Source organism: Fomitiporia mediterranea (genome assembly GCF_000271605.1).
Source record: "Fomitiporia mediterranea MF3/22 unplaced genomic scaffold FOMMEscaffold_3, whole genome shotgun sequence".
Taxonomy (NCBI): Eukaryota; Fungi; Basidiomycota; class Agaricomycetes; order Hymenochaetales; family Hymenochaetaceae; genus Fomitiporia; species Fomitiporia mediterranea.
Genome location: NW_006760388.1, coordinates 1,969,535 through 1,989,918, shown reverse-complemented (window position 1 = coordinate 1,989,918; position 20,384 = coordinate 1,969,535). Strand labels below are relative to the sequence as shown.

The window sequence follows — 20,384 nt, the reverse complement described above, 5'->3', positions numbered from 1 at the left end:
GGCTCTTTGAGTTTACATCCGAGCCCACGGTGCCCACCTGGTGTGGTAGATGACAAATTGAATATGTTTCATTGATAACTTCACGTGACCGCACAACCCCGTGGGAAACCTGGAAAGGCACGCACAATTCGTGCTGCCGCATATCGACTTTACGACTTTACGAAAGCCACGACGAGCGCACTTAACAATGCGGATCGAGAAGTGCTATTTCTGCTCAAAAAATGTCTACCCGGGACATGGTTTGCTCGTTCGTTTCATTAGGATTTCCAAGCTTCTTATTTTACATTAAATTAGGCTCGGCATTTGTGCGTAACGATGCCAAAGTTTTCCGATTCTGCACCTCGAAGTGAGTTTCACTAAGCAAAATCAATGTCTCTTGGTGATTGACGCAAATATTAGATGCCATAAGAATTTCAAGTATGTTTGATGATGTCCCTCGGCAGAGCTGGCCCTAACAAAGTATTCAGGATGAAGAGAAATCCTCGTAAAGTGAGATGGACGAAGGCGTTTAGGAAGGCCCACGGAAAAGAAATGACAATCGTGCGTCCATTCGGATAATCTGTATTCCGTTCTCCTAACTGAATGTTCGCATCTTCAGGATTCAACTTTCGAATTCGAGAAAAGACGAAATGTACCTGTACGCTACAACCGCGAGCTTATAGCGACTACAATCAAGGCTATGAAGCGCGTTGGGGAGATTAGACAGCGACGCGAGCAGGCATTTTGGAGAAACAGGTGCGTAACCAGTTTGGCTATTCCGTCGTGCTCAGGGTTCTTATTATTCTGCTTAATCAATGGACAGACTGGCCGCAAGCCGTGCGAAATTGCTTGCACATCGCCGGAAGAAGAAACTTGCCACTCCGAGCTCGGTCAAGCTATTACAGCCAATGGCAGCGCTGTCAGTCGAAGAAGAGCCAGAAAAGATCAAGCAGAAGGTCCGAGTATCTACGAAGAAAAGCGCACTTGTACCAAGCGAGGGACGCTCTATGGGTATGGAGATCGACTGAGTTGGTTTGCAGTTTCGTCAGTCTCTTCGCATTTTTATATCACATTTGTATTGCTTAGAATGCTCAATTGGGGTTTTTCTTTTACTTGTCTATATTCATAGCATTGCGTAAGGATACAGATTGTAAAGAGCAAATGAATACAAAAAAAGCCTGAATCGCCGTCACCGATGCTTATATTTGGTCTCAGTGTCAATTTGTGCCTGTGGATCGAGAGTGTTGTGAAGCCCCAATAGTGTTTTACTGATAGCTTCGCTCGCTCCGATCATTGGTTTTAAGACTGCTATTGGTACTGCTCTGATAACAGCGCGTGCAGGGCCCTACGGAAACCCATTCAGTCAGAGGGATATCTCATCGGTAAATCATGAAGAACTTACTTCCGTTCCAGAACGCTCGTAAACCTCCATCGGCACAGCCAGAATCGTTTGTCCTGCATATTTAAAATTTTGCGACAAAGTCCGATATGCCGATTGCACGCCTTCTTTGACATTAGTGGGCTGTTCAGCATACTTGCTATACAATTCTCCAGCCGAAGCCCCGTCATCGTCTTCATCCGAAAGCGCGTCTGATGGACCAGATCTAGGTGGGGCTTGAAGAGCTTCAGCGGTCACCGGTCCGGAAAATTGTCCCCCAAGAACATTCTCAGTCTGCTCGAGGACAACTTGCGTTCCGGTCGCAAGGCGAGCACCGAGCTTGATTGCTTCCATAGCGGTCGACTTCATGAAGGCTGTTGTACCTTTTTGCAACCCTCGAATGATTCGTCCATCCTTTTTGTACTGAGCGATTGGCAACAGCACAAGATCCGCCACGCCCGATCCGACATTCACAGCGGACCGAATTGGCGATACACCAGAGATAACATCCACCAGCTGGTTCGCTTTGACATCAGGCGTCCAGAGATCGTTGAGGGTGTCAAACATCCGTGCCCATCCTGTTATCTGATATGATATGTCAATAAATGTCAGATGGAATATTCTGTACAATACGAACCCCTTTTAGAGTAATATGTCTCAGAGTCATTTCTGATCCGTCGAAGTGGAAGAAGTTCATCAACTCAATAGTCCTCCCTTCTTTCAGAGCCCTATAATCGACGCGACGGGGTTTGTAGTCAAGTTTAATGTCGACGGGAAATATCTCGACGTGTTCTAAGCAAGGGAATAATTATAGGCGTTAGCGTTGGGGAGAGTCTCAAGAACTTACGGAAAAATATCTCGTCCTCATCGGACGGAGATGCGGAATCGCCACTCTTGAAGGCAAAGAATTTTTTCAGGAAATCTAGAGCATCCTGATCCACATGCAAGCGTAAGGGCAGAATTTTTGCCTAACGACGACATTATGCTCTGCAGCCTATTACCGGAATGGATTACGTACCTTCAGTCGCGCCTCCTGTTCAGTGTGACCTTGGAATGGCTGCAGCATTTGCAATTCTACTCGCACCATATTGGAATCCGTTTCACGAATGTTGCCTCGCGAGTCAGATCTCAGCTCGGTCAAGAACGTGCTCCAAGTCGACGTCTTGATATGATCCAGAATTTCCAAATCTCTGACGGTGGATAGCAAGCGGGAGGTAAGGTTTGCATCAGGTAAGTACCGGTCGAAGTCGATCGCCATACCACGAAGAGCAAACTCTATGCTCGGCCCCTTCGCTCTATCCAGCTTGTTTAAGCGGAGGTTTGATTTTGCGGCCTCAACACGTGCCTTCCGATCTGGGGTGAATGACTGCCACGAGCTTTCCGATGCAACATCGCTGGCGTCCACCGCTAGTTCGTTATCAATAGCTGTGATAAGAGCATCTCCTTCCAAGTCTTCCTTATCCTGCTCCAGGCCTACGTAAACAGAATTGAACAAAACGGAATTGATCTCGTCGATATTCGGATCGTAGGCTTGTCCATTCGCAAGTAACTGCCTGATTTTCGCGAGGCGACGTCTCACTCGCTTTACCTCTTCTCGAATCGCGGCCTTAGTTCGATCCCAGTCGTATCCATCATAAAGGAGCAAGTGAACGTCACAGTCCTGCATGCGTACCCTGACAGAGGTTTCACCGTGCCTAGGACAATAATTAATAAGCCGAGAACCCAACTCGAACTGAAATGACTCACTGCGCAGCAAAATCGAGTGGATTCGGCGTAAGTGTTTCGAAGTAGCTCTCCACAATCTCAAGTGGAGAGCAGAGCATTTTAATGGTTTCCCCTCCGTGCCTAGAGATAATGTTCTCAGAGGACTGTGTGGACGAACTCTGATCCTCCGGATAAAAGTCATCATCCTCGTCATCATCAAGAGCTCGGAGTCCCGCTGCAGCTCCAAACGAAGAGTCCAGATATTCCGGGTTCTTGGGCAAATCGTCATCAATCATATCTGGTAGAGGTCCTATGACTGGCTGACGACGGAAGGCCTGTTCGTCCAGTGAACCTGAAAGAGATCTCAGCCGGGAGCCAATAGGCCAAAATTCCTATTAACTTACGAAGAAGCGTTGAAGATCGGGAGTCAGAGACTTCCATGGCTCTGCGAGGCAGCTTAGGCAGCGCACTGGGAGCAATGCGGTGAGAATCAACTCAGAAGTCACTCAGCCGAAAACTCACGACGCAGCGTCTGCGCTGACAGGAATTATGGACTGCACGTCGGCAATAAAGCCAGCAATTCCCGATATGGTGTCTGCGCATAGATAGACTTTAAGAAGCATGCCATTAATCGAAACCTTATGTCGGAGCCGTCTATGAGAAAGTCGCTTGGTAAAGGGGAAGAAATGATCTAACCTGCGAATTAGAGGGTACAGTCTTCCCATTGTGCTTTAGCTGCAAGTTGAGGCCTTGAACAGTAGCGAGGAGCGCATAACGTTGTCCCTGATTACAAAACGCAGTTAACAGAGTCTGTGTATATATCCAAAGATTGTGAGGTCACAAACCATCCAAAAGGCTGCATCAGGCCCCGTGCTTAATGCAGATATTTCAGTCAAAGTAAGACTGTCATCGTTTAGGAACACGGAAAGGTCAGAAACCGAGGCATGGAAGGCCATCTCTTGTGAATCGCCAACAAGATCGGTAGAAACAGTGACGTCCGCTAATGAAATGACAGCAGCACATTGTCGTGTAGGCGGAACCACTCGGAGTGCACAGTCCCGGACATCAACTGAAACATAGGTTCTTTCACTCGGAATCACGGACTCAAATGCCTAGTTTCTTTGAATTAGCCAATTGAAAGTAGGAGTCTGTGCATGAACTTACTCCAGGAGGTGCTTTCACGAAGGACATTAAGTCCGATATCCACTCTATTTCAGACCGTAAGTTTAAGGTGAGTCCGTTCAGGACCAGGCGGACTCTCGACTCCTTCGCGATCGATGATGGCAAAGAAACGGATCGGAAGCGAACTTTAAGGGCAGGGTTGTTAATCCTATTCTGATAAAAGTTATTTGCGCTGCAAGTTTTATCTAAGCGAAAGCTCATGCTCACAATGCTCATTGGTCTAGTTATAAGCACACTGTGAAGTCCTGCCACTGAGCGCTCCTTGATGTTCACATCAACAACATTGAGAGATATCACGGTTTCGTCCTAGAAATGACCGAGACGTGAGCTGCATTCATACGGCGTGGCATCGTTAAGACACACCTTTCCTTCTGGTTTGACCTCCACTAAAGCATCTACATCGGAAGCAGATATGTCGAGTAACCGATTATCTTCTGTGCCATTTCCCATAGGAATCTCCAGACGAATGAAAACTTCCAAACCAGAACAGCGTAAGCAACCAAGTCTTGATGTTCGTGTTTGAAACGCATACCTTCAGAGACACATGTCTTAACAACAACCTCGCTCTTTGTACTCGGATCATCTGCGCTCGCCAGCTCGTTCTCCGTGCTTCCACTGCCCGACCTTTGAATGAAGTAACGGCTGCCGATTAAACTGCTCGTCCTGCTGACCTGATTACTCGGTCTACCCCCAGTGGGCTGTCCACCAGCCAATTGCTCATACCATTGGCCTATACCGTCGACCCACAATTGTAGGCCGTCTAAACAGGCTTTATTCATATTTACGAACAAGGATGGCACTCGCATAAGTATTGCGTTAGGTCGAGGTTCCTCGCCCATCATGTTGCGACTCCGGAATAGAATTAGAGGGAAGAGAAGGGGCCGGCCGTGTTCATCATGGGCTGTCTCCGCGGCAGTATCGCCAAGTGGTCCAAGTGAAAGAACCGCTTCCGCTGCTTTTTGCCCAAGCCCTGCATATGCCAGAACAACTCGCCGAATTTCGAGTGAAGTTGTCTGTGACGCAGGAACATCACTGAACCATTCCTCAAAGCCAGTATCGTCTTTTTCGTTGACACTAAAACGAGGGACGCGTGGATCTCCAGGCGAATGAAGAGTTGACGTCGATAGGTGAGCTGAATGAAGATCCAGCAGTAAAGGCCCTGTCCGCGGTGATCGACCAACAGGTGGTGGTACCAAGAGTTCCACACGTAAGAGAGGGATTCGTAAATCAAACCGCGGCGATGAGTGATAATTATTTCGACGTGTCTGTTTCGTTAGAGGATTAGGTCATACTTACGAAGAAAGAGGGACGGATCTACAAACCTTTGCTCCCCTCCGAGATGGGCTCGCTCGTCGTTTGGGCGTGGTATCACCGGCCTGACGATAGTCCAAGTCCAAGTCCAAGTCCTCTAATACAAGTTTCTCGAGTCTGCTTTTCTCCTTGATGGGTGTCTGCGTGAATAATTCACCATCGATTTCATCCTCTATTTCTTGGCCCCGATGCATGCCTGCTTGGCTGGTGTTTGGTTCCTCATTTGTACCAGGAAGAGCAGTCACCAGGAATTCGGATACTGAATGAACGACGCCCAGGTCGACAAAGAAGTGTATAGGAAGGGTATCTACTGCAATGGACGTGATGTTTGCAGCTCTTCCTTGCTGTATCCGGGCGAAAACGGCCGATGAGACGTTAGACTTCGGAGAACGAGCCTGGTCCGTAAAAGGATTTCGCATGGCCTGCGTTGGGGATAACGGGATACCAACGCTGGAAACAAGGCCCGCTCCAAGACTTCCTGGAGTTTTCTGATAATGTGAAGCAGTTGCACCTCTAGTCCGCCAATGGCGTAAGCTAGCGCCTTGTCCTCTAGCGTGTTCGGAATTCCAATCCATTATGTCAATACTAGGCATCGTGACATTCTTGTCGTCATCGGCGCACGGATGAAGATGCCTCGCTGGATGTAATTTTGGCTGAGTCGAAGGAAGACGATATGAATAAGCCAGGTTGCGATCAGTGATGAGGATTGGTGAAGATGGATTAGGCTTTCCGCTCTTGCTTGCGCCGGAAGAAGATGGAATCTGTGAGTGGAAAGCAAGAACCGATACATCAGAGATAGCCAGCGTTATCAAGCACTTACGGGGCATCTGCGGTCTTGTTGATGCAAACGACTCTAGAGATGGTTGCGGAGATGTAGGGGACGCATGGGGACTTATTATAGCTTCGGCTTTCCGCGTCACCTTAACTAGATCGACGTGAAGACGCGTGTACCCATTCAAAGTACTTAGAGGGATGAGAGGCTTCTCGTAGAACTGAGAAATAAATGACCTCTCCTGTGGGCCATTGCCATAATCTCCGAAAATCAAGGCCACCAAACCTTTGACAGTCAGTGAAAGATCTATGAGGTCAAGAGTTGTTGCCTCTTGCTCTACTACATCTGGTCGCGTCACAGGTGACCAAGGCATAGCCTTTGAGAATGCACTAGCAATCATCAGTAGACCATGTACGCATCGTGCATCGAGTAGGATAGCTATAATCCCCATGGAAATGTCCAGTTTCATATTCTGTGGTGACTGCTCCTGATCCCTTTCCTGTCCGGGTGATTCGTCAGTAGGACCGAGCTGGTTGCGTTCGGCAACCGGAGGCGTCGTCAGGTGGAGCAGAATTGGTTCTGTCACTTCTAATATCGTTCGCTTAGACTGGCCAGTTTGAATGGGCATATCAGAGCCAATCGGCCGCTGACAGGGTAACTGTGACCGACCAGTCGCTGACAACGCACTTTCGTACATGCTCGACGACGCCGACACCGATGATATCGTTGATAGCACAGGTGAAGGAGGTCCTGTAGGTCTGTCAAGAGGCCGAGGGGGAAGAGAAATCAATGACTGTGACATCGCGACTTGCGTTTCGTCATCTAGTTCAGAATCACTGGTCTCGTGTGCCAAGTCGGAATGCATTTGCTCGTCAACTGGATTTGGTGGCGACAAAGAGCGCTCATCGCAGTCTTGCATTGTAAGCTTAAATCCGGCTACTTCCAGAGAACGTCTTTCTCCGCTGTTAGGATTCTCCGGATCCGAGCTTTGCTCGGGCTGCACGACGCCCCTAGTAAAATAATGGATCCGAGATATGCATAGACCAATGGTCACATCCTTATGTGTCAGGGAGATTGTTGATTCTGAAGCGTCGAAATCGAACCGCGCTAGTAGGTTCTCAAATAGCCTTGCAAATATAGAAACACCCTCGGGATCATTAACAAGCTTGTGTGCGGTTTCTTGGTCCTGATCAATCGTAGAATTGATCGCACCGGGAATACCACCAGAAGCAGCTTGTTCAAAATGAACGGACTGACGAAGCTGAGCTTCTTCCCCCTCCGTGAGTTCATCATGAACGAAAGATTCCGCGACTGAAGCAACAGACTCCGCTAACTCGTCTGCATATTGTGTCTCGTGAGAGCTACTTGGGGCCTCCGAGAGGCAGAAATCTAGTTGCAGACCGGATAGAGAAAGTCCGACGGTTGACGAGAACGGGTTAGGCCAAGGTATGCGTGCAGTAACAGACGCTATGGCTCCGCTGCGGAGCTGTACAGGTAGGCCGTCTACGAAAGAGTTGATAGCCTGGAACTTTGTTAATAGAAGAAATACGGAGACAGGCAACTCACGTTGCAATCGAGCTCCAGATCTTTAATCTCAACGAATCCATTCCCGATTTGAGCGTCAATCTGGTCAATGTCAAGCTGTCCTGGCTTCAGAAGATGTCCGAGGGATCGTTTCAAGAGAAAGGAGATAAATCTTCTCTGAATCGACAACGGCGGAGTCAGGCTCGGAAATGAGAAGTTGAAGTTGAATGGAAACCACGAAGAGGTCATGGTTGGGAATATCTATGAGCGCGACGCATTGCTTGCTTAAGACCAGAGCTTTAAGTAAGTCTCAGACTCCTGTTCGCGGTCGCGTCTCAAGAAATATATCGACAAATTACATCATTTCCTGCACGTGCAATGTAACACCTTCGACCCAAGGGATTACAAGCCGAAATTCATATTCAGCGCTCATCCGGGGAGGGAAGGTCCGTGAGTCACCTATAATCAAGATAGACTTGGTCTCTCATTCAAGATGCATTTACCATCTGACATAGCCTTTTGCAGAACTCTGTGACTGGATGAGATGACTCGCGCAGTTGCCTAACTTGGGCGATCGACGGTGACGCGTTCTGATTACTCTGGCCAAATTGCCACCACTGAACACGCCTCATTGCTTCTCCCTGCCTTTGACGCCAATGGCTGCCTCCTTCACGGCCTATGCGTCGCAGTTTCTGAACAGACAACAGCGGCCCCCCTCCTCGCTGTCAACATCCCAGCCCCTCTTCTATTCCTTCACAACGGACGACGGTTCTCGAATCGGAGACATGTCGGATGTTGCGGAATTTGACGACGACGATGACCCTCATCTGGGGCGAAACAGTGATTATCAGCTTCGTCATACAGACTTGCCACATGATGATGATGATGACCCTTATCTACGGCTCGACGACGAAGGCTCTCCGCTGGTACGCACCGCTCGATTTGCGGCGGACGCTCTACACCCGATTGCGTCTGAAAACACGAGGACGGAGCAGACTACCACTCCTGTACAAGGCTGGCTGTCGCACCAGGCGCCCCTTTCCTACCGTGTTTCGCCCTCTCTTCCATCGGATACTTCGTCTGAACCAAGCGCTCCTCCAGAGGATTTCCTTGTTCAACCAACACAACCAGTTACTCGCAGCAATCAAGAGAACACGCTCACGGAATCCCTTTTACCTCGCGACGGCATATCTCGGCCATTAGATGTGTTCTTCCTGCCCGATCCTCGACCTCATGTTAGGCGGGGTAGAGCTGTGCATAGGGACCATCATTGGACAGCAGCTTGGCTTGCAAGTGTTACTGCATGTCTGATTGGCTCATTCACTATCCTTTTCACTACCTCTGCTCCAAGGAATCCGTCTGGCGGAATTCTGAATCCGTATACGACTTTACTTCACACTGTACCACTCTTGACAATTTTGACATTCATCAGCGCCCTCGTATCTTATGCTCATATCATGCTCCTGACTGTATTTGTGAAGCCAGTGTTGTTTGCTACATCTGTCTTCGTACCAGCAACTTTGTTTATTTCCGCCATCTGGGCATTTGTTGGTAGTTTCATGTGGGAAGAAGGCAAGGAGCCGTCGTGGGGAGAGACAGTCGGGTAGGTTAGTTTCTCTGATCAATGACCCTCGTTCTAATAGGTCAAATAGCTTGCGACTCTTTTCCCTCGTCCCGTTTGTTCTCGCAATTCTTACGGCGAGACGATTACCTCGATTACCAGAGAAGATTCACTCAACTTCGTCCATCCTGACTCTTTCGACATCGCTACTCCTTTCTAACCCTTTCTTACTTGCATTATCACCATTGATGCTCTTACTCGCTCTGCTTGGTTCTATTCCTTTCTTGACACTCTCATTCCGGCTTCTTCTTATCCGCGTTTACCCACAAACATCTGGCAATTCTTGGGAGTGGCATGTCAAGAGTTGGGCGGAATGGTCGATCGCTGGAACAATTGCTGTTTGGTTGTGGAGTTGGGGAGTAACCCGCGGAGTTCTACGGACAACTTGTGCGTCAGTTGTTGGCGCGTGGTATTTTCTTCCGTAAGTTCTTTTAGTATTATTTTTGAGCTTCACGTCGCAGACTGATCATCATAAGCCCGGAGGCACCAAGTCCGCCGCCATTGGACACACTTCGCATCCACGCAGCATTATACAGGTCTACAGACACATCGCTAGGCTCAATTGCACTCTCAGCTCTTTTGCTTACAGGGGTTCGCCTGCTTAGCTTGCTGACTGGTTTGCTCAAGAGGGCGCCCATCCCGCTTCTCCCTTTGCTTAGGCTTCCCATAAAATTCTTGGGAAATGCGACGGGAGCGCTCAGTAGCTTGGCTCTAGTATATGTTGGTCTGACTGGAGATGCCTTCTTCCCAAGTGCAAGACGTGCACGTGCTCTGACAGCAGCGGTTGCGAATTCCAGTGGAAGGGTTAACTATCGTAGATCAGGAATAGATCGTAAGTGTTTTTGTACCATACGTAGAAAAGTGGCTAACATCTTCATCAGCTACCCTATCCATCCTGACGATAACACCTCTGACCCTCACCCTTCCATTCGCTTTGTGTGCTTATCTGTTCGTTGTACATACTCTCAGCGCCCCTGGATACGCACCAATTGCGGCGTTGTTGGCTGGTGGCGTCACTGCTTTAGTAGGGATGTTCTGCGTCAGCCTTGTTGAGGACACGTAAGTACCACGTCTGAGCTCCCCATATACTGGATGTTTGCTGATAAACTTACTTATTCCAAAGTGCGGATACACTTTACCTGTGTTATTGTATCGACCGGGATACGGGAGGCATGAATAAGCAGGAAGTTTTTAATGCTGTACGTTTTTTGTCCGCTCTTGATGTATATTGTATTTACCTCGCTGTTCAAGTTTGAATGGCGGCAGCCTGCTCGTGGTGACATTCACCAACAGCAGCACCACGCAGCAGGACAGACAGCTCAGCCAGCTCTCGCACAGCGTTCACCTTCACCTTCACCTTCACCGATCACAAGCGACGAAGACATACCCTTGCAGCAGTCTGGTGGACTCTCGTCACAGCTAACTCCAGCAATTGTTCGCTCCCCGCCTCACTCCCCTCACAGGAAACTGGATGAAAGCCATGAGTCCGAGGGATCAATGATACTAGGTCTTGATTTTGTTTAATGTCCAACGTTCTTTAGCTCGTACCCGGCATTGCATCTGTTCCCTTTTCCAAGTAATCTGAATGTAGATGTGTCTTTTTTCTTGGAGTTGTCACTGTATTATAGCGCATGCTCCATTGTTTCATACTCTACGCATAAAGGGCTTTATTGTATGTTCATAGTAATCATATACTTGAGTGCGGTCCGAATGCAGGATACAGGTTGGTAGATTAGACCAAATATTGACGATAGAACGAGAGGACTAGAATAGACAATTTGGTCAGAGAATGTAGTCAAAGGATAACACGATGAGAACGTGCAAATAATTGGATGTCCTTCAACATAAAGTTCACCCGTTCACTGGGTTTTCAAGAAATTCTGCTCCTTTATTCGTTTCTTATTCGCCGCCCGCAAGCGCATCTTTTCACCCAACCCACCCGGTCCATCGTCTGGAATCTCTTTGGGCTTCAGTAAGCTCCAGAGCCATGCCGGATAATCTTCGTCTTTCTTTGCGAGGATCGGTTCTTGGCCTTTAAGATAATTCACACCAACAATGATCGTATTTTCGGGACATGATGATAGAGGCGTCGCTAAAATTTCGGTAAAATGTTAGAGACTGAAAGCTTGACAAGTAATGACGGAAAAGACTTACGTTCGGACTTCCGTTTTCCAGTGTCTGGGTCCTTATTCGATTTTGACTCTTCATTGACACGCCCAGACGATCTGAATGGACGCGCACAAGTACGTGGTCTGTGAGAGACCGACCGCCTTAGAGTGGTTGCTTGAGGAATGATACGTCGAAACATGGCAGAGTGGAAGAAATTGTGACCAAAGGACCTCCTGCGCGTGTTTCTGTATGGCTACCAAATAAGGAAGGTAGTAGATGCTGAAACTTTCGAGATTCGACTTCCTTGCTTCATGGCGCGTGCACTGCGTCCCCGCAAAGCGAGACCTAGCTATGCTAACCTCATTGACTCGGACAACGAAGCTGCACATGATGATGGAGAAGCTAGCAGTGATGATTTCCAACCCCCAGAGGACCAAGAGGATAACGAGGATGATGCAGCACTTGACGAAGCGGATGGCGAAACTCTTCAAGGCGAGGGCGCTCTAGTAGATGAGGACAACGATATTTCCATTGTTGAAGAGGTATCTAAGAGTACAAAGGTGCGAAAAGCCAAGCAGCCGGGAAAACAGAAGTCAATGCCTGCAAAGTCTCCGAGGCCTTCAGCTGCTCTTGCACGTCCAACTAGCCGCCCGCAACATGTTATTTCTACATCTGCTTTGGATCACAGGCAACGAGCCGATCCGCTGTATTTGCGCCCTTCGCTCATTGAGCGACTTACCCAACCCCCTTCGCCGTTCAAACCACCCGTCACTCGTTCCACCTTGAGCTGGAATTTCAACAAATTGAACGCAGAAAAGTATATGAAAGCGAGCGGATACAATGTAGGGCGAGGTCCTATCTGGGAACTGTTGGAAGATAGATCTTGGTGGAAAGAATCAGAAACTGTGAATAAGGATGATACAGAGACAGAAACAACTCGAAGGACGAGGGTATACGAGTCCGTCAAGATAAATGATGGAGACCTCGAAAGTATCAGTGAACAGTGCGTGCACGATCTCACACTGGGTCAGTACATTCTAATTGATGGAACCCCTAGAGAAGCAAGAAAGTATTTGCCGGGAGGGGCTGATAGTTTCAATGAATTCTCGAAGGTCTCCATCAAATGTTCTTTTGGCAAACCTGGAAAGAGTGTCCATAAGGAAATAGACATGCTGGACAGCTTCGAAATCGGTGAGCTCATACTGCAAGTACCGTTTGGCCCACCTGATACTATTGATATATTAGAAGATGATGCTTTTGGGCAGAAGGCGCTTGTCTTCTTCGCTGGTGGCCCAGTCTGGGGCCTTGATTGGTGTCCGAGCTATTCTCAGGATCGATCCCGTACGTTACTAGAGCATTCGCACCTTAGACTATCAGCTCATCGACAAGAAAGATCGACATCATAAACAATACCTCGCGGTTGCACCTTTGCCGTCAAATGTGCATGCACCGTTGATCGGACGTAAATGCCGCCGTCCATTTCCTTCATGCATACAGATCTGGAGTCATTCACCCAGACGTTCCGATTCTTCATCAGAAATGAATGGACAAAGTAGCGAGGCTGATGATGATTTTGGTCAGACAAAGTGTGAGCTAGTACTGTGCTTGGACTGTGGGCCAGCGCACGAAATTAAATGGTGCCCTCTGCCTTCCCATGACTCCGTAGGTAATATACCATTTTGACTCATTCTAATCGCTGAACTCTATGCTTTTAGTGGTCAAACTCATCTCCGTCTGGCAAGAGAAAATTAGGTTTACTAGCAGGGACGTTTGAGGACGGCTCGCTAAGTATCTTCGTTGTCCCTGACCCGGATGACTTGAGCTCTGGCTTAGAGGAGCGTCCGAAATTTGGTATGAAAGCAGCTATTAAATTGTCGGAAGGACTGACCAAGTATTTCAGTGAAAATTCAACCGGTGATACAATTAGAACTAGAGGAAACATGCATGTGGTCTCTAGATTGGGCCAACAGCGAGCGGATAGCGGTAGGATGCACAAATGGTTGGCTTGAACAACAATCTCTGCCCGCCCCCCTTTTAAACATGATTTTAGGTTCTATCGCCGTTTATAATATTCACGAAGCCCTCGTAAAAGATTCCACTCGAGGTAAATCCGACGTGCCCCGAAACCAGAGATACAAAGATGGCTCACATACTATAAAGATTCAGAGATCTTGCCGACCCATTATCTCTCCATCCACCAATCCGCCGTTCGCTCAATAAAATGGATTCCAATACCTAGCGCCGCCGCAGACGGCTCTTTGAAATTCACTCACTCTCCAACGAAAATCGCGAGTGGTGGTTATGACGGTTGCGAGATTGTAACTGATTTAAGAGATGGGTGGGGGTGTATTCTAAACAGGACTAGAGGTGAGTATTGATCATCCTCGCTATTACGACCTGTATTTACAAGACTTGCAGATGTCGTACTTGCTATGACGTATTCGAATTTTACCGAGGGTGTCGTTACTATAGATCTCGACTACAGTGTCAAGACGTATGCGATGGCCCCGGGTATCCTCGGTCGCGGTAATATTGTTATTGAGTCAGGAGGACCGGTCTGGGTATGCAAGGCCAGTTTTTATCTCGAGCCATGATTGATAATGCATTGTCCAGAGTCTGCATGCGTCTGACTACCATCCCCTCCTCGCTCTTGGTTCAGCCGACGGCTCCTTGTTGACAACAAACATGCTCAGAGCTACTAGACGCAGCCCCACTACGGTATGATTCGTCGCTAGCCATTTTGTGCAAGGAGCTTACTGTGGTTTCAAGCCTTTCTTATACTACAAAATCTATCAAATAGACTACAGTAGAAATGGTGGGGAGTATAGGATGTTGGATCACTTCCTCCCTCAGGTATGCTTGACTGGGGCCTTGGAGAATGTAAATTCTTATTCGCTCAAATTGTAGGAGATACCCGATAAATCTAGCACTTCAGTCTCGAAAAAGGGAAAGAAAGAAGCAACGGCCGAGGCAGTGCCTCCTAGAACAGGTGCTCAAGGCGCAGGTGCTTGGTCGCCAGAAGTTTCTGTTACTCGCGTTGCATGGAACAATGGAGGCGGACTTGCACGTGCTCCTTTGCTTGCTTCTGCAACAGCATCTGGGCTATGTCGAATCGATTGGTTATTAGGGCATTTTCAGGATGGGGAACTACCATACCGCGGTGCGCAAGAAAGCCGGAATGAAGTAAATACAGAAGACAAAATGGAAGAAGATGTTGATTATTGAAGGCCTGCGCAAGGATGTCGAACAAGAACTGGATCAGGAATGCAACAAAGAAACTATCTGAATGCCTTTCCCCAACCGTCTCTGGAGTCGCCAAACGGTTCTAAATTATCTCAAGCATTGTTTCACCTAGAGGGGTCTCTCTCTTTACTATGTCTCGACAAGACTCAAAAGGGCCAAGGTCGTGTTTGTCGCCATTTCCACCTTGTATCTAGGTCAATCTGTTCAGTAAGCTGCTTTCTCCCATCCAAGAGTCGTCGTCGTCTTACCATATACTCAGAGGAACGCTTCGAATTTGTGTTATCAAGAGTACCACGTCTATTGGCCACGTCTAATTCTGATCCATTAGGCAGGTTGGCGCCCTATAGCGACAAAATGTTTATAACTTGCAATACCGTACTTTCGCAGAACATACTTCTCGATGTAGTCTTGTAGCATGATCTGATACGGCAGGAACCTGGACTACAAGGCACTTGTGTCCTGTTTCAGTGCATCGTTCACATGCACCCGACGAGTTGGGTTCCTTGTTGCACTATTTTCAAACGATCATCAGAGAGAGGTCAGGCGTTTATGGATGGGCTCAGCTTGCCTTTTTCTTCTTCAATTGACATACTTGACATGGATTGCTATTTCTACCTGTGTTTCGCGTTTTCTGGGATTTGCCTTGGAATATTATCGGTCCTGACATGCCACCATGCATATCGTGTAATCTTGGCCTCTGCCGTCTTTGCGGTCCTACCTGAGGTTGAGGTTGCACTTGGCACACATCCTGGGGTATCATTCGGGCCGGATGCAATGCACATGGGTGTCCTACAATTGCTGTACGCAGATTATCGAGGTATGCCTGAACGGCATTGAGACTCTGTAGGACGGCTGTTTGGTTTGGAAAATTTGGAGAAAATGGAAGCCTATGCTGGTTAACATGATGGATGTTGTTGGCATATTCTACTTGTGCTGGAAAGGGGTGCAGGTTCATGGGATTCTGCAGTGAGTAGCGAGGATAGACTGAAGCTGGATTTCCGTTGTGCAAGAACTGTCCTTGCCCTGCTTTCTTAAGTTCTTCAATCCGTAGGATATGAATATATCAATCACCGTCATATCACCACCTGAAACAGCGCCGACTGCACCGCCGACTGTATCTGGCCTGCTACACCATTCGGCGAGTGCACTACAGAAGTCTACATACACCAATTTGGGATGCCATTTTTCTTTGCATTTTGACTTATTCAGGCAGGTGCCTAAAGCGTATGCCAAAGTATATCGGTGTATCACTACTGATTCCTATGCACAATAACGTATGGAATCATTGTTCCATCTACTGATAAGTTCTGTGTAAATCTGCCATGCGAAGTCAGTCCTTCCACGTGTTAGTGCAGTGGGTAATTCTCACGTGTTAGAAGAGGTTTGAGTAATGAGACTACAACCGGTCGGGGACGGACGGGTTTTCAGCATGACACAACTATGCAGTTATAATCACATCTGTCGCATAACCGTGGAATGCCTTCTGCAGTCCTTTCCTTGTACTATCAATTATGAGTACCTCACAGACAACTCGATCACTTGTGCTTAAGAAAGCAGCCACTTCTACGAGTGGAGGAGTGTATCATGACGTCGTTATAGAGAATCGGAGGCTTGATCCAGCGCTTCAGTCTGATGAAATAATAATTAAAATATCTGCTGTTGCGTTCAATCATCGTGATGTGAGTCTCCCCATTTTCATATAACCATCGTGCCAACATAGAAGTTGCCAAGTTTGAAGTCGCTGAATCTTCGTTCTAGCTCTGGATTAGGAAGGGCCTGTATCCTGGCATTGCGTTTGACAGTGTGCTGGGTGGAGATGCGGTAGGTAAATGTCCTTATCCTACGGATTTCTGATACGTGTATCTGAGAGAACTCTACAGGAACAGTGATCGCATCCACGAATCCAAATGATGAGTTACTCAACAAGCGTGTATTCATCGTTCCCATGCAAGGCTGGCAATCTGCTCCCGACGCTCCCGAAAACCCGTATGTGCCCTTCTTATTCCCTGAAGGCATGCGGTATCATTCATCACGTTAGGCTTGGGATACCACTCCTTTTGGGAGGCCTTAAGTTTCCTTCTCTCGGGGTGTTCTCAGAGTTCATCAAGGTTTCAAGAGACGAGGTAATTGAAGTTCCAGAACACTTGGACGACCATCATGCAGCCGCATGGCCTCTCGCCGGAGTAACCGCCTGGAGGTATGTAAAAGTGCGATCATGGCTCTACACGCTTACAATCTGATCTTCCTGAAGGGCTGTTGCAGTTGCTGCAGATGTTCGGAAAGGCGATAGTGTTCTCATCACAGGCATCGGCGGAGGTGTTGCACTGGTTGTACTCCAGCTTTGCATCGCAAAAGGCGCCAATGTCTACGTTACTAGTGGGAACAACGAAAAGATAGAAAAAGCCATTGGACTAGGAGCCAAAGGAGGAGTGAACTACAAATCAGGTAGATCTAATCTTGATCTTGTTTTGAAGTACTTTTTGATTGTTACAAGCTACATGGCCCGACGATCTTGCCCGATTGCTGCAACGAGACGGGGCACAGCTCGCAGCAATAATAGATTCCGGGGGAGGCGACTTATTCAAGAAAGTAGGTGCCTCACTTAAAGCGGGAGGAAAATTAGTTTGCTATGGAATGTGCGTGCTCACCTCAACTGGGCTGGACCAAGGTACTGAGAAGGTGATTTCAGGACGGCCGAGCCGAAGATAACATTCACAATGCGGGAAGTATTAAGAAACCAGAAGCTGATAGGTACGTATTGCGTTCATCTTTTGGACAGCCATCTCGATAAGACAATCAATTGTAGGAACAACCATGGGGTCAAAGAAGGACTTGATCGATGCGACGGAGTTCATTAAGCTCCACGAGGTCAAACCAGTCGTCTCTGTCGTTCTTGAAAGTTTGGATGATTTTGAGAAAGGGTTCGAGCTAATGCAACGAGGTGATCAATTCGGAAAGATTGTTATGAAAATGAACAGAAAAAGTAGCAGCAAACTATGATGCACAAAGGCATCTGTTTGTTGTATAGCAATTGCGAGCTCCGTCCGTAGACAATGCTATTATGAAAACAATCATGGAATTACAGTTTGCAATAATGTCTACTATGATTCTATGTAGGAAATGTACCCAACGTGAACAATGTGACCTTTTCTTTGCCTTTCTTCTTCCCTCTCTTCTGTTGAGATGATACATTGACCGTTGCCTCCTCGGAGTTCCCTTCAGTCGCTGGTGCCCCTGCAGGATCGTCGGCACTAGCAGTCCATGCGTTAGCAGAGGGAGCAGCACTTCCAATGATGTTCCGTAACGACTTATTGCCACTCATCGGAAGCTTGTTGCGTGGAGGAGCAGTGGGAAGAGAAGGGAATGCAGCACTTGACAAGTTAGCGGAAGCACCAGGTGTCACCTTGTTCACCTTTTCTGAAAAGACACGATTAGAAGACGCAGGGGGCGAGGCAACAGCTGCAGAGGAGGATGAAGATGACCATGGAGTAGATCGTTGAGGCTGACGGAAAGCAGGCGTCGACGTAGCTGGACCCGGTACAACAGCTGGTAGTGCTGGGAAACGGTCGGCCGGCCGCGATGATGGACCAGCCGCACCAGGAACGGCGGACAATGATGTCGCGGCACGAGCAACTCGATCCCAGATTCGGCCAGCGTTCCCTCGTGCTTGCGTCGAATGCTTGACATTGAGCACACGCCCACTGGCCACCCCGGCATAAGCTGCACCTTGCCCGCCAGCAACAAGATCGGGAAATTGTTGACGTTGCTAGGGAAATAAATCAATAATTTTCTGGTCATGTAAGTAAACCCATACCTCAATCTTGAAACCATTGAATGACTGAAGAAGTTCCCTCTTCTTCTCCTCATCGTCCAAAAGATCAAGTAAAGGGACAATCAAACTCGCTGTTGCTTCCAAGTCCCTGTCGACGATGTTGTAGAAAGTTGTAATAAGATCTCGTGCTGCGGATTCAGATGCGCGATAGGACCTTATGGCTGATCGGACTGACGCTTCCGCCGAGGACGAATTCGAAGTGACGCTTGCGACACGGGCCATGAATGCAGCATGACGACTGTTGTAGAGGTCAGTGGCACAGATTTGATGCAAATAAGTAGTGACAGACCTAGCAGTCTCGGGGTCAACGTCCTCAGTGGGCAATGAAGGGAAAGAATCATTTCTGAGGGACGGAATGCCAGAGCCTGAAACATTTTGACCTGTCAGTGACGCCCCGAATCCTTCTCTACGTCTGTCCGGCGGCCTAGGAGGAGGGGTGGAATCGCGCGGGGGAGTTGGAAGGCCACCAGGCCTTTCCCTATCTCGCTCTCTTCTCCTTCCATTTGTCCCTCTATGATCGTCAAATTCGAAGTTGGTCTCCAATCTCCTTGCTTCCTTCATGTCCCTTGTAGACATACTAGAACCGTGTTCCTCTACCATGTGCGCTTTCAGATCCATCAGAGAACCGAAGACAACAAATTTCCGTGCTTGGCATGCGGGTTGATTGCACGCATAATGAGCAGTGTTGAAATGTTGTTCCTTAATAAGCGTTAGATATTGCAACAAAGTGAGGGTCCTGATCTCACCAAGTTACTATAATCAAGAAAACTTTAAAAAAGATTAACACGTCGGCATTCGTGAAGCACAGCCTAGGAAACCATGCGAACTTACTATTGATCACGAACTCCCCCGCGCTTGCAAACGAAACACTCCTCATGTCTCTCTCTCATGTGCGAGAACAACTCATCATCACCAAAGAAACATCCTCTACAAAATTCGCAAAAAGGATGAATCCCGCCCACGGGATTTTCTTTATCCTTGCCCGCTCCCTTACCGCGTTGAGGCATGGATGGAACGTGTACTTGAAGCTGCGCCAGAGTGTAAAGAGTGTGTTCATGGGAAAACACCTTTTTGTGGCGAATACAAATGTCACTGGACCGTCGATTACCGCTAGTTCAATAAACTCATGAGTTGTGTCTCACTCACCATAGTTGCTTATTGTGAGTCGCACGAACATGCACCTTAAGATCATTCCAGCCCTTACCAATAAACGGGCATTCTTCATCGGGACAGTTGAAACGAAGAAGAATTAGAGTCTCTTCCATCATGTCCCGAGTTTCAAAGACTACTGCTAGCTTTGGATCTTTGAAGGTCATTTCGTCTGGATTATAGTCTTCGAAGTGAGAGTCTGGAGACGATGTAAAGATAACCATAGCTTGAGGGTGCTTAAAGCGTTCATCATCAGAAACACGTGCGTGGTCGAAGAACAACAACGTACCTTGCAGAATGTACAATCCATTTTCTTGTAAAGTGCACGAAGCCTCAGTGCGCATACATGACACGTTCTATGGTTGCACTCGGATAACGAGTAGAATTTAACCGGTTCAGCACAAATCCAACAGACATCAGAGTCATTTCCGCCCTCAGCAGCAGAAACGGCCTCATTTTGCGTCTCCTTCTCGTCGACGGCCGGTTCTGACTTTGGCTCGTTTATCATCGTTGTCGTAGCTTCATCGGGGTTTGCTGAGCCACCGAACTTTTTCTGAGCTCGGCTTCTCGCTTTGTTCGC

General features: G+C 47.9%; 7 protein-coding genes across 7 annotated transcripts; 4 read left to right on the top strand and 3 right to left on the bottom strand.

Moving 5' to 3' along the window:
* Window positions 1-187: 187 nt before the first annotated feature.
* On the top strand, window positions 188-1,007 carry FOMMEDRAFT_78680 (uncharacterized protein; the record flags this gene model as incomplete). Its single annotated transcript, XM_007263860.1, has 6 exons — window positions 188-239; window positions 295-346; window positions 400-417; window positions 468-540; window positions 599-735; window positions 803-1,007. The coding sequence occupies 6 exons, from the start codon at window positions 188-190 to the stop codon at window positions 1,005-1,007; spliced, it is 537 nt and encodes a 178-aa protein (XP_007263922.1).
* A 161-nt stretch (window positions 1,008-1,168) lies between these two features.
* Window positions 1,169-8,099, bottom strand: FOMMEDRAFT_153115 (uncharacterized protein; the record flags this gene model as incomplete). Its single annotated transcript, XM_007263859.1, has 16 exons — window positions 1,169-1,324; window positions 1,382-1,942; window positions 1,995-2,149; window positions 2,205-2,325; window positions 2,376-3,051; window positions 3,104-3,413; window positions 3,466-3,530; window positions 3,584-3,699; window positions 3,758-3,844; window positions 3,907-4,173; window positions 4,226-4,396; window positions 4,451-4,549; window positions 4,607-4,716; window positions 4,776-5,508; window positions 5,566-7,848; window positions 7,893-8,099. The coding sequence occupies 16 exons, from the start codon at window positions 8,097-8,099 to the stop codon at window positions 1,169-1,171; spliced, it is 6,117 nt and encodes a 2,038-aa protein (XP_007263921.1).
* Window positions 8,100-8,506: 407 nt separating this feature from the next.
* FOMMEDRAFT_139123 (uncharacterized protein) lies at window positions 8,507-10,995 on the top strand (the record flags this gene model as incomplete). The annotated part of the gene is made up of 6 exons (XM_007263858.1): window positions 8,507-9,453; window positions 9,503-9,892; window positions 9,948-10,303; window positions 10,353-10,530; window positions 10,595-10,670; window positions 10,723-10,995. 6 exons carry the CDS (start codon window positions 8,507-8,509, stop codon window positions 10,993-10,995), a joined length of 2,220 nt encoding a protein of 739 aa, XP_007263920.1.
* A 140-nt stretch (window positions 10,996-11,135) lies between these two features.
* Window positions 11,136-11,779, bottom strand: FOMMEDRAFT_166116 (uncharacterized protein; the record flags this gene model as incomplete). Its single annotated transcript, XM_007263857.1, has 2 exons — window positions 11,136-11,563; window positions 11,626-11,779. 2 exons carry the CDS (start codon window positions 11,777-11,779, stop codon window positions 11,331-11,333), a joined length of 387 nt encoding a protein of 128 aa, XP_007263919.1. The 3' UTR covers window positions 11,136-11,330.
* Window positions 11,780-11,891: 112 nt separating this feature from the next.
* Window positions 11,892-15,379, top strand: FOMMEDRAFT_104009 (uncharacterized protein; the record flags this gene model as incomplete). The annotated part of the gene is made up of 13 exons (XM_007263856.1): window positions 11,892-12,583; window positions 12,638-12,771; window positions 12,826-12,921; window positions 12,974-13,242; window positions 13,296-13,431; window positions 13,481-13,579; window positions 13,631-13,684; window positions 13,741-13,947; window positions 13,999-14,141; window positions 14,194-14,298; window positions 14,350-14,433; window positions 14,488-15,030; window positions 15,083-15,379. The coding sequence occupies 12 exons, from the start codon at window positions 11,892-11,894 to the stop codon at window positions 14,803-14,805; spliced, it is 2,337 nt and encodes a 778-aa protein (XP_007263918.1). The 3' UTR covers window positions 14,806-15,030; window positions 15,083-15,379.
* Window positions 15,380-16,334: 955 nt separating this feature from the next.
* FOMMEDRAFT_153110 (NAD-binding protein) lies at window positions 16,335-17,823 on the top strand (the record flags this gene model as incomplete). The annotated part of the gene is made up of 8 exons (XM_007263855.1): window positions 16,335-16,502; window positions 16,582-16,648; window positions 16,704-16,809; window positions 16,862-17,020; window positions 17,075-17,268; window positions 17,318-17,459; window positions 17,513-17,574; window positions 17,630-17,823. The coding sequence occupies 8 exons, from the start codon at window positions 16,335-16,337 to the stop codon at window positions 17,821-17,823; spliced, it is 1,092 nt and encodes a 363-aa protein (XP_007263917.1).
* Window positions 17,824-17,932: 109 nt separating this feature from the next.
* FOMMEDRAFT_77585 (uncharacterized protein) lies at window positions 17,933-20,312 on the bottom strand (the record flags this gene model as incomplete). Its single annotated transcript, XM_007263854.1, has 7 exons — window positions 17,933-18,589; window positions 18,638-18,893; window positions 18,945-19,354; window positions 19,402-19,423; window positions 19,487-19,747; window positions 19,802-20,040; window positions 20,094-20,312. 7 exons carry the CDS (start codon window positions 20,310-20,312, stop codon window positions 17,933-17,935), a joined length of 2,064 nt encoding a protein of 687 aa, XP_007263916.1.
* Between the last annotated feature and the right edge of the window lie 72 nt (window positions 20,313-20,384).